This window comes from Andrographis paniculata, unplaced genomic scaffold (genome assembly GCF_009805555.1).
Source record: "Andrographis paniculata isolate CXL003 unplaced genomic scaffold, ASM980555v1 Contig52END, whole genome shotgun sequence".
In the NCBI taxonomy this organism is placed as follows: Eukaryota; Viridiplantae; Streptophyta; class Magnoliopsida; order Lamiales; family Acanthaceae; genus Andrographis; species Andrographis paniculata.
Window position 1 is genome coordinate 8,368,579 of NW_026137587.1, and position 15,455 is coordinate 8,384,033.

The following is a 15,455-nucleotide window of genomic DNA, read 5'->3' on the forward strand; positions in this document are numbered from 1 at the left end:
ATACTCAGAAAAAGGGGATTGATTATAAAGAGACTTTCTCTCCGGTTTCTTCGAAGGACTCTTTTAGGACAATCATGGCTCTTGTGGCATACTTTGATTTAGAGCTCCATCAAATGGATGTTAAGACGGCGTTTCTGAATGGTGACATTAATGAAACGATCTATATGGTACAACCAGAAACTTTTGAGGTCGGTGACCCAAAGCAAATGGTTTGTAAATTAAGAAAATCCATCTATGGGCTCAAACAAGCGTCTCGACAGTGGTATCACAAGTTTCATCAAGTAATTCTCTCATATGGTTTTGAGATGAATGTGGTTGATGATTGTGTTTATCATAAGTTCAGTGGGAGCAAGTTTATTTTCTTGGTTTTGTATGTGGATGACATTTTGCTTGCCACAAATAATGTGAGCATGTTGCACGAAACTAAGAAATTTCTCTCGAGTAACTTTGAAATGAAAGATCTTGGTGAAGCATCTTTTGTATTAGGGATCCAAATATATCGTGATAGATCTCGGTGTATTCTCGGATTATCTCAAAAGAGCTATATTGATAAAATACTCGAGCGATTCAGCATGCAGAAATGCAAGCCGGGAGATACCCCTATAGCTAAAGGAGAGAAATTAAGTCTCAGCCAATGCCCTAAAGCAAATCTGGAAATTGAGGAGATGGAAAAAATCCCCTATGCCTCGGCAGTTGGGAGCCTCATGTATGCACAAGTATGTACGCGTCCAGATATTGCGTACATAGTCGGTGTGTTAGGCAGATACCTTAGTAATCCTGGATTGGATCACTGGAAGGCAGCCAAGAGGGTGATGAGATACCTGAAGAGAACCAGTAATCACATGCTCACATATAGGAGGTCAGACCAATTGGAGATCGTTGGATACTCTGACTCCGACTTTGCAGGATGCCAAGATAGTAGGAAATCTACATCTGGCTATGTTTATATGTTGGCTGGTGGGGCCATCGCTTGGCGCAGTGCCAAACAGACACTCGTTACCAGTTCCACGATGGAAGCTGAGTTCGTGGCGTGTTTTGAGGCATCACAACAAGCGATTTGGCTAAAGAACTTTGTCGCTGGGCTGCGAATCATTCCGATGGTTGAAAAACCCATCAAGATTTTCTGTGACAACAATTCAGCCGTTGAATACTCCAACAACAATAGGAGTTCATCCAGGTCAAAACATATTGACATTAAGTTCCTAGTTGTGAAGGAGAGAGTGAAAGATCATCATATCTCGATCGAGCACTTAGGGACGAAATCTATGTTAGCAGACCCCCTAACTAAAGGTGTAACGCCTAAGGTCTTCCATGAGCATACTGCTCATATGGGTGTGTTACAATTTAAGGAAGCTTCACTGTAGTGGGAGTATGCATTTACATTCTTTTGTCCTTCACTTGATATTTGTTTTATACTCTTTTGATCATTATTTCGGTTATGATGTTTTGGACATTATGATTAAGTAATTTACGATCTCATTCAGTTTGGACCAGTAGAAAATTGACATATTTAGATCACACTTATGTAATTTTCTCTCTGCACGTTCCATGATTGATCTATGTCATTTGATTACACTGATATTTGTGATTACTGTGAGTTTAGCTGTTGATACGGCGAATGCTTCTTTAGTCCTATATTGCTGTGATTGATGGATCAGATTGTTGCAAGCCTTGTTTTATAATGACTGAAAATTGAGCTCATAAGGAACAATATGTTCATTCAGACACATACTAGATCCAGTGGGAGATTGTTGGATTTGGGATCAAATATGTGTATCGAATATGTTGTTAAAGTCATTATTTTATTCAGTCTTATTATTTAAGTGATCTAATTAATATAATTAATTATTGACTGATAGGTTTGATTGTTATGGAATGAAAGTGCAGCTACCCGTATAATATTATTATTTTGGTGACGTGACAAATTAATAATATTAATTAAGGGCATAATTGTAATTGCAATTATGTTTGCCCTATTATAAATAGGCTAGGGTTAGGTCCCCATGATCAGCACGCCGTAAAAGAGATCTAATTCTCCCTGCAGTTTCTGCTCCTCACCCGTCAAGGACAGAAAAGAAGCCGGCTCTCTGATCTTGGAAGACCAAACCTTTAATCACCCAAGATTTGTATATGGCTTCATCAGGTACGCTTCCGCTTTAAAGGATCGGGCATTTAAATTCAACATTTTACACCAAAAACCATTAATATAATAATCTAATCACAATTTTCATTTCATTTCATTTCATTTTATTACAGCTGCCACATTGGCTGCCTTCGCATGGGGGTTTAGGATTTCTTCTCAATCTTATATTTTGTTCAATATTATCCAAAACCAAAAAAAAAAAAAAGAAAAAAAAAAAGAAAAGCAAAACGCAGGTAAACTCTGAATCTGCAAATTTAGATTTTGAAAAATATTTGTTATGGTGTGCATGAGTTTATCTGTCTAAGGTTTATTATTATATTACTAATTTTTAGAGTAAGTAGAATTGAAAATTAATTTGTTTTATAAATTAATGTGAATGTTGTAGCTAATTGATTCGAGTCTTAATTGTATTATTGTGGTTTAATACCTATCAAAAACATCAAATGCTAATTAATTAATTGAATGAAATAGGCATATTGCAATTGCAATTGCAATTAATATATGAATAATGGAAAGGATTTGGTTTTCGTTTGTGCAATAAATTAGTGCAAAGTGTGAATCAAGTTGCAAAGGTGGAAAAATGGGCACTTGCATTAAATGTGCATGATAGGGACCTTTTCTTTATATATATATATATATATATACATATTAATTTGCTTAGGAATAAATCATAAATTTTGCAGAGACTATGAGCAGCTATTAACATGATATTATGTTTATCTGCTTCGATTAAAGTGTTGATGGAGTAAAATCAATATCGTGCTTATTTGTGAGTCATTACAAATATGATACATAAAAAAAATGAACAATGCATAATATATATACACCAAAAATATTGTTTTGTTTAAAATTTTTAGTGAGGATAAGAGAAAATATAATAATATCACTCCACTTTGGAATTTCATTATGGTTATCACAAATCACAATAAAAGTAGTTGAAAGGCAATCATAAAGTTTAATGATGATGATTACACACATGTTATGCTTGCCATCATCTGAATATTTGGATAGATTGGGATGATCTTTTCATTTATTTTCACTAACAATTGGATTGGTAATGAATGATATTAAGTGAACATAATAATAATAATAATAGTACAGGTTGAGGTAGGTAGCAAGTTAAACAAAAATCTGGGCTAGCCCATTTGGGTCTCTAATGGGCCAAGAGAATTGGTTGGTTGGGTTGAAATCATTTGGGCCTTCACCTCACTATACAAACAATGAAGTATATATTTCCTCAGACGAGAGCAGGATTCAACGGACAGACAGACGGTCAGACCGACCAAGTTAATAAGTTAATGAATCAATTAAACTAAACTAAAGTAAACTAGTAGTAAGCAGGAGCAGCAGCAGATAGATACAACAACATGTTGTGCGCGGGCAGATCGTGGATGCTCTGGACGTCTTCCAGAGACAGTTCCCTCTCCAACTGTGTCCTCGACACCTGCACAACTTCCTGCAAGGACACCACCACATTCATCATCCTTCATTCTATTCAATACACATCGCCAACCTCCGAACTGCACTATTATGTATGTATGTATGGGAGGGACAGGGGCAGGGACAGAGGCAGAGTGAGTGAGTGTACATTGAACTCCATATACGAAGCATGCATGGCCAGCCACTGGGCATCCAGCATTGCAAATGCCACACAATACAGGATGTCGAACGCATCTTCATCTTCTGCACTCACTCAAAACAATATGCGGAATACCATTTATTTCTATTACTATTACTATTACTATTGTAACTAATTATACGGGATGGATGATGGATCCATCTCAAGTCTGTTACATACATACCTCCGAGTAATTTAACAAAATTAATTCCGGGGAGGCATCTTGGTCTCTCTGTCCACGAGCGGAGCACACCACCATTACCATCATCACAAGAAGAAACAGTCAGTGACGATTTCATGGAAGAACAACTCAAATAAATGTCGCCAAGTAGCTAGGAATAAATTTTAAAAAATAATGTGTTCCACCACACACCCGAGTATAACTCCAGCATCTGAATTAGCATAAAAGTTATGTTAACACCGGCCGCAGCAAAAGGATACTCCCACAAAGCGCGCTGTCCACTTTTCTTTAAAAGTAACCTATGGAAAGTCGCCTTTGAATATTTACCATTAGTAAAAACCATCTACTAGTATATATAGCAGCATTTCTGAAATAGTATATACTACATAATACCCAACATTTACATCATCATCAAATCAAGCAACCATGTTCTCGCTTGGAGATTAATCATACCGGATAGTTTCTGGCAAAATATAGCAAGTTCTCCAGTGACAGGAATCCACATCCCCTGTAATCAATCAAATGCATAACAAGGCAATAACGATTTCAAAATTCAGAATAAATGTAGGCAGACATGCAAATATGCTCTATAGGCTAGATATTTAGATGTTCTTTCAGAGCAACACAATTTACCTCACACATCCATGGTTTCTAGGGGAAAATTAAAATGTGCTATGGAAACGCACCTGAAGTCAGTCGACGGATTAGATCCTTGCCAACCCATCTCTTTCCACTGTTCTGATATCAAACCCTGGAACTCAATGTCAGGAAAGGACATGTGCCACAAGGCCTTTAGGGCCTCCTGAATTTGAGGTAGACTTTGATGTTGTCAGAGACCGCTTGTAACATACACATATAATCCCTATTGCATTGTTTGATTGGTGATGACACAAGAAACAGCGGAAAACTCACTAGATGATCTATGCAATTCTCGTCAAAAGGTACTCCCAAACGTTCTTTAAGTCTTTGCAGTCTTTCTTCCTGGAAGAATTAGGACCCTCTGAGTCTGAGTAAATACATGCCAAATGATACTTGCAAAGATGTAACTAAGACAGAGATTCCCGTCACCTGAATCTGAGTCGGAGTATATTCAAGATGCTTGATGCCTTCAAATTTTTTATTGCTGGAGCGGCTAAAAATTCCTCCTACCCATGCTCGTGGGCCAACCATAGCATTAGCTGCATGTGATGTGCAAACTTTGATTGGGAAATGATAAAAAACGAAACAATAAGTACTTATCAAACTTATAGTGATTCCCCAACCAGCCCCTCCACGCAATACCAAAGAATACGAACCAAAAAGTCACCAACCAAATGTCTGAACCTAACAAATAAGGTATAGTCAATTTAATTAGTTTTCAAATGCGCAAAAGCAGAAGAAGAATGGCCTTATAAAAATGGATTAACAACATCAGTAAGCAAACCAAATGGATCCAATATCCTCAGACAAAGGTTATTTATCAGAGAAAGATTAAGGATCTAAGACATTTCCATAACAAGAGAAGAAAGAACTACAGCTTTTCGCTGCATTTGGTCACTCTCTTGAGGCCAAGTAGCTGTTTTTGTTTTCGATAACGGGCCAAGTAGCTGCTTTTATAGGACAGAATGTGGAGCAAGAGAAAATGACAAAAATATGATTTGCAGCGATGCAACATGGACTAAATATCGGCTACTCACTAAAGCACTGAGCTAATTTTGAGATTATTTGAGCAGAATTATGCAACCATGCTGATGCTGCCTCTCGCTTCTTTCCATCCCTGTACAGCTCATCTTCATCAACCTGCCCAAGTGAAGATATCTTTAACCAGAATACACGACTCTTAAACTAGTTTCTCAAAGACAAAAAGATGCACTAAATCGTAATTCGAAGTCTTAGAAAACTCATCCAAAAACCAAAATAATTGATTGCGGACTACGACGACAGAAAGAAAAAGAGTGATCAGAGCAGCAGTAGCTCAGCAATCATCTCACATGACAAATGGTTCGATGATGACATTGTTCAATTGAAATGATAATACTGCTCAATTCTTCAGGATGGTCAGATAGCGTCCCATAGAACGAAACAAGATAAAACAGCTAAGATCATGGAAAACTTGAACACATTGTACAATGCTCATTTATGAGAAAATAAGACACGTATGCTCGAAGATGAGAATCTCCGTGCATTGTTGAGAAAGAAGTTTCTTTCCATTTAACAAAAAAAGTAAAGTAAGAAGAGTTTTGAAGATTAAAGGAGCAAAAGAAATGGCAGCTTACTCTTAGTTGAGAGGCACAAGAAGGGATACATCTTCTGTGCCTTAATTTCATCAGGAATAAAAATGTGGGAGGTGAGATTATATTCCCACGCATTTTGAAACCAATAAGAAGAAAGTAAAAACGATTTGGTAAAGGCAACCCAATGATTACACAAACCCATGCTTGCCTCTTCTAAGTCAACCTCTAATCACTCCTAGTACCATCTCTCTAGGTTTTTCCACTGTCTTGCATACAACTACTTATATTACGCCAATTACAACCAAAAAAGCTCACCAAAAGATTAATAGCGCAATCAAAGGGTTCCCTTTTCACTTCATTAAGATGCATTGCCCCGGAGAATATATGTATATAATGATTGGACAAAATCGCCCAAAAAGAAAGGCACGCACGCACGATTATGCCGCCATTTTGCACGACAGAATCAGGACGAAAGCCAATATATGAAGGACCAGACTTAGGCAGAGGCGAAATTCGATATTTCAAGAAATTCTCAAGTACCTTTGAGCTGGAGCTGCAGCATCGATGAATCGGATCTATTGAAATTGTTGGTCGCGGCGATTCGATGAGGTTGAATTCCCAGCGAATGAGGAAGAAAGGGAGAAGGGAATAACGGAGACGAAGAGGCGATGTTCTATGGCTATGGTTACGGTTACGGAGGACAGAGCATTCGGAAACCAGCCATGTTGATGTTGCAAGAACACCGCCTAATCCTTCGTTGTTCGACGTAATATGCCTTCCTGCCTATCTCTCCCTGTATGTATGCGCCAAAATCAATAAAACCATATTACGAATGGATGGAGTATTATAGTAGTATAAAAATAGTCAATTGGAATTTGGAAGTTTTCTTATATATAAGTATATTCTATTAAAAATAGTATTATAATAAAGTTGAACTTTAATTTAAAATATACTGCTATACATTTATATCACTTTAAATTATTTGTTAATAGCATAAAATTTTGCTATCTATATATATTCAATAAGAAAACAAATTCTTGAAATGACGACTGGTTTATTTAGGATTGATTACTTGTAAATTTCCTGTATTCTTTTTAATATTAATATTTTAAAATGATTTTTTTTAAAAATAAAATAAAATACTAGTTAATAATGAATATCACCTGTACTAAACAAAGCATTGGTTTCACACATTTGTTACAGGCCAACGTATATTTAAACTCGACCCTTATTGCTCCTTCCTCCCACACAAGATTTGTTTCTTATTAGTAATACCTTATGCATGATTTTATGGTTAAGAGTCCATTCTACACCATCATGTCGTATTGAGACACACACATATATATATGATGCTGGGAAAATTGAGAATTTTGTTTAAATATATAGATATATTATATAGACACAAAAATTGAAAGAGAGAGTGAAGGGAATGAATTATATATCTATCAGAGCTCAAATCTGAACTTGGTGTCCTTGGAGAGGATCCTGGCGGTATGGTTGGGGGAGAGGTGGTCGAGCGTGATGTGGCAGTAGACGTATATCTTGAACTCCCGCAGCGTCACGGCCTCCCCGACCACGATGCTCACCGGCACCCGCACGTCCACGTCCACCGGGACCAGCTGGGCCGCGCTGTCCTCCGCCAGCTCCCTCTGCAGGTCGGGGCTGAACGGCGTCCGGCCCGCCAGCCAGACGCTGAGCTCCGTGGCGTTCTCGTGGCCCTGGTGGAACGCCGGCAGCCTGGCCCCGCACACCACCTGCTTCTCGTACAGCACCTCGATGGAGCTGTCCCCCCCGTACTTGAACCCGATCCTCTTGTTCGGGTTGTCCACCCGGATGCTCAGCAGGATCCCCGCGTTCAGAGTCGAGTCCGGGAGCACCTCCAGGGTCCTCACGTCCAGCTTCTCGATCAGGTACTCGGGGATCTTGGGGTCGTAGATGTTGAAGAGCGACATCACCAGCAGGCTGATGGTGATGCCCAGCAGGATCATGAAGCAGCCGCAGCAGCAGCAGCACCGCAGGCAGCACGCCCCCGCCCCCACCGTCCGCTGCTGCTGCTGCCTCCGGTAGTCCGTCGGATACCGAGCCGCCGCCGGGGGGGGCATGCCGTACGGCGGCGGCGGAGGGCCCGCGCCGTACGGTCCCGGAGGGGGCCCGTGCGCGTATGGGTTGTCTAGCTTGGAGTAGTAAGGATACATGGATGGATGGATGGATGAATTCACCTAATCTGCCCTACAAGAATAATAATACTCATTCATTCATTCATTCATTATACTGCATGTTGTCTGATGGTTTCATTTAGGGTTTCCTCTGTGATCTCTATCTATCTATCTATCTATCTATCTCCGTCTGTGTCGTCGTCGATGATGTTTTCATACATGGTCCTCTTTGGTTGGGAAATTAAATCCCGACAACAAATTGAAGGAGGATATAGGATAGGATATAGAAAGTGATGAATTGATCGATTGATTGCAGGGTGGTTGGACATAAACATTGGATAGGGAATTTGTTATGTTTGTGTGTTGAGCAACGATCAATGTGCACGATTCATTGGAAATATATATATATATATATATGGTTGGTTTGAGATGTTTTTGGAATCTCTCGTTAATATTTTATGAGATTGTTCCAAATCCAAGATTCCCTACATTTTAGTAAGTACGCAGGCATATATAGGAATGGAATACGTAGAATAAAACTGGCCATATGATATGAATTAAGTGAAATAAGTAGTAGGCTCTACAATTTATCAAGTTTCTTAATAAATTTAGTTATAATATTATTAAATTAAGAATTTATAATTATTTTTGCGTTAATTACATATGCATATTTATATATTTGTCAAATTTTCATTTAAACATTTCTATATATAATTTAATTGGGCAAAAATAAAGGATAAATTTGTCATGCCATTTTGCATGTATCAATTCAATATAGTAATACCTCTATGACATTTACATATTTTTTATTTTCAGTATATTTCATAATAGTTAAGTTGGTATATTTTTATTTTCAATAAATTATATTTAATAAACGTAAATCAATTTAATTAAATTTATAATATATAACTTATATATTATATTGAAATATAATTTTTTAAATATTTTAAATACATATTCTAAATTTATTTTAATTATATATATATATTAATTTTAATTTTAAAATTATCAATAATATTAATTATATATAAAATAATATTATAATCTAGAATAGATAACTTATTAAACTTTACTAATTTAAATATTGTATCACTAAGTTGAGGTGTGTAGCTCAAATGATTAAGTCCCTCTTTGAGTGATTGTGTGCGGATTTAAAAAAAAATAAAATTGTATATTATGTGAAATGAATAAGAATATGCCAAAAATAAAAAGTGGATTAGATGAAATTAGGAGTGAAATGAAGAAATATATCTGAATAGAATGCAGGTTAGATGAAATAGTATGATAAAGATCCAAAAATCCGATTTGTTTTGATTTAGATAAATTTATTAATAACAAACAAGTACCCTAAAGAAAACAACAAATACTTACAAATTAATACTGTATTAAATACAAAAAAAATCCCAAACAGATGAATAGTTCCGATCCAAAACAAAAAATTTAACAGAAATATCATTCGTTCCAATTAGGGTAGGGTGTGTTTGTTCGGAGATTTTTCTCCAAATAAACTATTCATTTATTTATTTATTTTATTTTTTAATATCAAATCAAACATCTATTTTTAATTATTTATATTATATTAAAAATTAATTTTATATTCAAAATATTATATTTTATATCACATCATACAACTATTTAAATTTAAAATTTGTATAGTTGAATGATATAATATAAATAAATTTTGATGAGAATATAAAATTGATTTTTAATATAATATAAAAAAAAATAGGTGTTTGAATTTAATATTTTTGAGTTGAAAAAATGGGATGAAAGGTAGATTTAAAATTCAATATCCCAAACAAAAACACCCTTAAGCAGGAGACCCGAGAGAGGGCTATTTATGTCATTTCACAATGGATCTACCTACATATACCCTCTACACTCCACGTTGGTCCCTTGCACTCCCTTCTCTAGGGTTTATCATTTCTGCCGGAATTCTTCCCCTGCACCTTCCTCTCTCTAGGGTTTATCACCTCTGCTGGCAATGACGAGTTACGTCGCACGCACGCTGCTCACCGCCACCAGGCAATCGGTTGCCTCCATCGCCTGCCGCTCCTACACCACCGCCCCATCCGCTGGCCTCCCCAATTTGTCCTCCGTGCTATTCCGCATACGTCCTCTGGTCGCTGCAACTTCATTTCCGTACATCCGTCGCCTTGCTCCGGCGGTGTCCACCAGGGGTTTCTCTACGCGACAGACGACATCGTCGCTGAATGATCCGAACCCGAACTGGTCGAACCGGCCGCCCAAGGAGACGATTCTGCTCGATGGTTGTGATTTCGAGCACTGGCTCGTGGTTATGGAGAAGCCCGAGGGAGACCCGACAAGGGATGAGATAATTGATAGCTATATCAAAACTCTGGCTATGGTTGTTGGGAGGTTTGACCTTTCCTTTCTATTTTGAGATTTGGTTTACCTTGATTAGTGGAATGCTCTAAGGATAGTGTAATTTTACGCATGGATAGAACTGACGATTTTCTAAATTTACCCTTGCTACTTGGGATTGCGAAGTAGGAAGTCTAGAGTTCCTTATGAGGGCTGCTGGTTGGTAATTTACAAGGAATGGATTCTCGAGAGAGAAGTGGAGCATAAAATTTTACGAGTAACATATGAAATGCTTATTGAAATAAAAAAAAAAAAAAAAGAAGTCATGTTTCTAACTGAAATTACGTACTAATAAAGTGAGCTTGTTTTGTTTTCCTTTCCTTTTGCTTGTGGTGAGTAATCTTTTGATGTCTGCACTCTGCAGTGAAGAAGAAGCAAGAATGAAAATATATTCTGTATCTACAAGGCATTATTTTGCCTTTGGGGCTCTCGTCTCTGAAGAGCTTTCATACAAGATTAAAGGTACTTGAGTTATTTATGTAGTTTAATTTTTTAGTTAAGCTGGAATTTTGTATGACTTTTCACTTGGTTTATTAACTTGGTGCAGAACTTCCTAGAGTTCGCTGGGTGCTTCCGGATTCATACTTAGATGTAAAAAACAAGGATTATGGTGGTATGAAATTCCTTTGCTATATCCAGTTGCATTAAAGTTATTGGTATCTATTCATGCAATAATATGAAGTGGGAACTTGAACTATTGCTTTTATTTTCAATAGGAACAATTTTCCATACATGTGTTTCAAAGAATCTTTCGTCATAATTTCTTTTGTGTAATTTTGCATGACCCTATTCATGTTTCTTCATGGTGCTTAAACAGGAAAGTAGATTTAACATTCTCCATGTATTGGGAGGCTTTTAGTTTTGGACATCAGTCTTTTTTTTTTTTTTTCTCTAAATTTAAATATCCTGAAAGAAGTGTGCTCTCTAAGGTTGTTTATATGGAATTTGATCTGAATTATGATAGCTCACACTTGACGGTTGGTGATATGCTAAATTTGATCGGAATTATGATAGCTCACACTCTACAGTTGGTGATATGCTAATTTGATCTGAATTATGATAGCTCACATTCTACAGTTGGTGATTTGTAAGTTTAATATTCTTATTTTCATCATGCAGGAGAACCATTTATCAATGGTCAGGCAGTTCCTTATGATCCAAAATATCACGAGGAATGGGTGAGGAATAATGCCCGAGCTAATGAGAGGAACAGGCGTAATGACAGACCTCGGAACTTTGACAGATCGAGAAACTTTGAGAGAAGAAGAGACAACACCCAGATGGGTAATCAGAGCCCTGGAGCTGGGCCTGGGGGTAACTTTGGAGGCCAACCAAACATGAACCCTCCTCCACGTCCAAATGCTGGACCAGTGCCACCACCCAACATGGGAGTACAGTCAAACTATGGTGGAGGGATGCCGCCTCAAGCCCCTGGAAACTACCCTCATGGCCAGGGACCTAACACTGGTGGAGGAGCACCCTATCCACCTCCTCCAGGAACAGGTCCTCAAGGCTATTCTCCAAATATGGGCCCTCAAGGGTATGCTCAAAATTCGGGACCTCCTCAAGGGTATGCCCAAAACACAGGACCTCCCCAGGGGTATGCTCCAAACTCGGGACCTCCTCAGGGCTATTCTCCTAATGCTGTGGGTGGAGGAAATTCGTACCAGAATCAGCAACCGCTGCCACCTCCAAATAGTTTCAATCCAAATCAAGGCCCTGGGAGTTATGGACCTAATCGTGGATATGGCACTGGGCAGGCTGGATATGCCCCGAATCCTGGGCAGCAGAACTATGGTCCAAATATGGGAGGACCTGGGCAAGCACCACAAGCCTTTGATAATCCAGAGAATGTTCCTGGGAGGGATTACTAAGATTGCATGCATGCATGCATATGTTAATGGAATTTCAGATATTTAGGGGAGTGAGTGCGGTTTGGCCTAACTTTCATGTGATAAACCTATCAATCTGTCTTTTGCCTTGTTATCGATATGCTTATACTAAACTTTGATGTGCAGGCTCATTGGTAGATGCTGCATTTCTCTTGCATGTCAGGTTGTCCAGGGTTTAGAAAATGAAAATTGTATGCATTATTATTGTGCGCGCAGGCCGGCAATAAGTGATTGAAGTTAGTATTGTATGAATCAGAGTAAAGCCTGTATTGTAGCTGAAAATGAATCATCATCAACACTGAACTGAATGAATTGAGCAAATAAGATTGGTAATTAAGTAGTAGTTAGTCAGCGAGCAGAATCTATGCGCGTGTTCATGTTAGTTTTTGGTAGAGGCATCGAATTTGAATGTACGTACACACACACGGACACATAATGTGTTTTGAGTATTTCTTAATTACAGAATATAGCCATGAGCTGTCCTGTCCTAGTCCTAGCCTTTCATTTTCATCCACAAGGATAACTGAGGACGACTTTGCCATGTCCAAGTCGAAGTCGAAGCTTGCCGAGCGCCCCTTTGTTGTTGGACTTCCACAGGGAATTCTCCCAGGTCGAACTTCTCCCAGCGTCTTTGCACATTGCTGACTCGATTGATTCTTGATTTCTTCCTGCGAATCTATTTGACGTCCATGTTGTAATAAACCATAACCGCCACAAAGCGAAAAATGGAAACTCCAGGACCTAAGTGGTTATCTTACCTTCATTAGTCTCTCCTTGAGCTTCAACTCTTGAAACTCTGCCAGCTTTTCTTTCTCTTCTTTCGACTTCCTCTTCCTCTTGGGTACTGATGCAGCTTCCTCCTTTTCTTCCTGCTGTCTTCTTTTCCAGGCCGTCCTCTCGGCTCTCAGCTGTGCTGCTCTCTCTGCCCGGGCGCGTGCTGCCTCTTTCGCCTCTGCTCTTTCTGCAGCCCGACAAATCTGTATGCGGGCCATCTCTTGTTTAAGTTTGATGTAGCTGTCCCATTCCAGCTCTGTCTGTTCCGGCCCGCCTACCTTAGCAGCTTCAGCAATGGCCTCCGCCCACGACTGTAAGAATTTCTTTGGTGCTCTTTTCTGTCTTAGACGTTTATCCCATAGCCTGGTGAGCGATGCACGAATTTTCACTCTTGTCTGGTCGCTGCAGCAACAAGAATCCAAACCATAATTAGCTTACTAACTATGCCATTTTGGAGCTGCTCAATTTTTTGGGTGATTTCAGACCCCAACCTGGCAACCAACTAACTATATACGATCCCGGTGATTGCTAAATATACAAGTGAAATGTCTTTTCTCCTAAATCTCTCTCCCATAACAGCAGCAGGTATTTGATATACAGTATAAAAAACGAAATCACTTGAGGGAACAAAAACAGTTCGTTGGTGACTGACTGGGTGCAATTAAAATTGAAATAAAAATCATTTCTTTAATTGTTCAAAACTGTTGTGTGACAATTCATGATGCCAGGGGAGACGAGACAAATGCAATAATTATTTCACCAAGTTCAAGGGTGCGTAAAAGAAACTAGTAAGCAGGGAAAATACCTGAGGATGCGGGGGGCTTCAGACATCTTCTTTCTCACCTGTGGTAAGAGTGAGTTAGTAGTAGAATTTCAGACAACATATGGGCTGGGCTTCTTTTACATAACAGCAGCATCACCTGGGGGTCATTCAGAGCTTCCTTTGTTCGTTGTCTGATTCTCATGCGAGTCTCTGCACAGGAAGAAACACTACCAGTAGGTAACCAACTGCTCATTCTCAAACAAATGCAACACAAGAAACAGTTACCTTCAGTGTGTTTTCGCCCCTTGTTCCACGGCACTCGCCCTTTGTTTCCATGGCAGCTTTTTCTCTTTCTCCCAATTTGCTCATCCTCTTGGGAGTCGGCACATTCCGTTGATGAATGAGATTGGAGTCGTCCTTTGCAAGATTCCACTACGCCGTGATTGATCGACTTTGGATGAACATCCTTATTATCCTTGTGCATTGCTTGGCAAGAGTATTGCGGCACAAAGGAACCGAAAAGGAGAAGGCTAACAGAGGGAGAGGGAGAGGGAGAGATTTTGTTTCCAAATGACAGGCCAGGGGACGGATGCTCGATCGCATATGCCAAGTTTGGGATAATGCACCTTGGAGTGGAAATTACAGGAAGTCGATAAGCGGGCAGCTTCCTGAAAATTAATTAAAGAAGCCATTGCACATAATCAGTCTTTTTTGAAGTTATATGCTGCTACTATCGAATCTTCTTCTCCGGCTAAGCTGGATCACATCAGGCATCCACCAGTCAGCTGGGAAATCACATTGCAAAGCTTATCGTCCTCTTTAAAAAAAAGAAAAAAAAAATAAAAAAATCCCATCCCATCAGGGGAAATTGCATTGGTCAATCTTGTTTTTCTTCTTGCTTTTAGGGTTTATTGCAATCCCATTTCGAAGAGTTGAAAGTGAAACCCATCCTCCCTCCCTCCCTCCCCCTCCAGCAGCTTAATTTTGATAGCCAGGCCAGGCTCTTCTCTAAGGGGAATGGAATTTCGTCGAACAACTTATAGTCATACTAGTAAGTAATCTTGTAGAGAAAGTAAAGTAAGTCATCCAGAAAAGGAAATTGGAGGAAGTGCTTACAGTGGACAGGACAGCATCGGCATCGCACCGGAGATTGCAGAAAAGAGCGCAGCTTAACCCAACCCTGTCTGTATGTCTGTCCGTCCGTCCTGCCCAACCCGCAGCGCAGCTCAGTTCAGTTATTTTTGTGGCATTCTTGACTAAATATATATAAAATAATAAAGAGAACAAATTATTGAACAATGTTAAGACACATATAATAAAATCTAGTATT

At 38.9% G+C, this 15,455-nt stretch overlaps 4 protein-coding genes across 6 annotated transcripts; 1 reads left to right on the plus strand and 3 right to left on the minus strand.

Moving 5' to 3' along the window:
* Positions 1-3,227: 3,227 nt before the first annotated feature.
* LOC127254656 (uncharacterized) lies at positions 3,228-6,925 on the minus strand. 3 transcript variants are annotated; one of them, XM_051279884.1, is made up of 10 exons: positions 6,696-6,925; positions 5,619-5,721; positions 5,011-5,120; positions 4,855-4,923; positions 4,629-4,744; positions 4,396-4,450; positions 4,135-4,255; positions 3,946-3,993; positions 3,732-3,826; positions 3,228-3,599 (listed from the first exon to the last, which is right to left on the minus strand). In XM_051279884.1, exons 3-10 carry the CDS (start codon positions 5,110-5,112, stop codon positions 3,471-3,473), a joined length of 735 nt encoding a protein of 244 aa, XP_051135841.1. In that variant the 5' UTR covers positions 5,113-5,120; positions 5,619-5,721; positions 6,696-6,925; the 3' UTR covers positions 3,228-3,470. The 3 variants fall into 3 exon arrangements, with proteins under 3 accessions (XP_051135841.1, XP_051135838.1, XP_051135839.1); XM_051279881.1 differs by lacking the exon at positions 6,696-6,925 and adding an exon at positions 6,198-6,267; XM_051279882.1 differs by lacking the exon at positions 6,696-6,925 and adding an exon at positions 5,205-5,265 and having other exon boundaries at positions 5,619-5,674.
* Positions 6,926-7,600: 675 nt separating this feature from the next.
* On the minus strand, positions 7,601-8,350 carry LOC127254460 (NDR1/HIN1-like protein 6). The gene has a single exon (XM_051279552.1). The coding sequence runs from the start codon at positions 8,348-8,350 to the stop codon at positions 7,601-7,603; it is 750 nt and encodes a 249-aa protein (XP_051135509.1).
* A 1,843-nt stretch (positions 8,351-10,193) lies between these two features.
* LOC127254224 (multiple organellar RNA editing factor 8, chloroplastic/mitochondrial) lies at positions 10,194-12,840 on the plus strand. Its single transcript, XM_051279218.1, has 4 exons — positions 10,194-10,690; positions 11,061-11,158; positions 11,244-11,309; positions 11,816-12,840. Exons 1-4 carry the CDS (start codon positions 10,296-10,298, stop codon positions 12,568-12,570), a joined length of 1,314 nt encoding a protein of 437 aa, XP_051135175.1. The 5' UTR covers positions 10,194-10,295; the 3' UTR covers positions 12,571-12,840.
* Positions 12,841-12,887: 47 nt separating this feature from the next.
* On the minus strand, positions 12,888-15,434 carry LOC127254225 (stress response protein NST1). Its single transcript, XM_051279219.1, has 6 exons — positions 15,242-15,434; positions 14,411-14,793; positions 14,283-14,335; positions 14,168-14,205; positions 13,347-13,764; positions 12,888-13,264 (listed from the first exon to the last, which is right to left on the minus strand). Exons 1-6 carry the CDS (start codon positions 15,262-15,264, stop codon positions 13,082-13,084), a joined length of 1,098 nt encoding a protein of 365 aa, XP_051135176.1. The 5' UTR covers positions 15,265-15,434; the 3' UTR covers positions 12,888-13,081.
* Positions 15,435-15,455: the final 21 nt, after the last annotated feature.

Coding starts and splice junctions, on each gene's coding strand:
- LOC127254225 (XM_051279219.1), bottom strand. CDS start 15,264: ATGCCGATGCTGTCCTGTCCACT. Junction 14,206..14,282: donor AAGCTCTGAATGACCCCCAG/GTGATGCTGCTG, acceptor CTCTTACCACAG/GTGAGAAAGAAGATGTCTGA. Junction 13,265..13,346: donor TCAAGGAGAGACTAATGAAG/GTAAGATAACCA, acceptor GACGTCAAATAG/ATTCGCAGGAAGAAATCAAG.
- LOC127254224 (XM_051279218.1), top strand. CDS start 10,296: ATGACGAGTTACGTCGCACGCACGCTGCTCACCGCCACCAGGCAATCG. Junction 10,691..11,060: donor CTGGCTATGGTTGTTGGGAG/GTTTGACCTTTC, acceptor TGCACTCTGCAG/TGAAGAAGAAGCAAGAATGA. Junction 11,310..11,815: donor AAAAAACAAGGATTATGGTG/GTATGAAATTCC, acceptor TTCATCATGCAG/GAGAACCATTTATCAATGGT.
- LOC127254656 (XM_051279881.1), bottom strand. CDS start 6,248: ATGAAATTAAGGCACAGAAGATGTATCCCTTCTTGTGCCTCTCAACTA. Junction 3,827..3,945: donor TTTTGTTAAATTACTCGGAG/GTATGTATGTAA, acceptor GAGTGAGTGCAG/AAGATGAAGATGCGTTCGAC. Junction 3,600..3,731: donor CTTCGTATATGGAGTTCAAT/GTACACTCACTC, acceptor GTGTCCTTGCAG/GAAGTTGTGCAGGTGTCGAG.
- LOC127254460 (XM_051279552.1), bottom strand. CDS start 8,350: ATGTATCCTTACTACTCCAAGCTAGACAACCCATACGCGCACGGGCCC.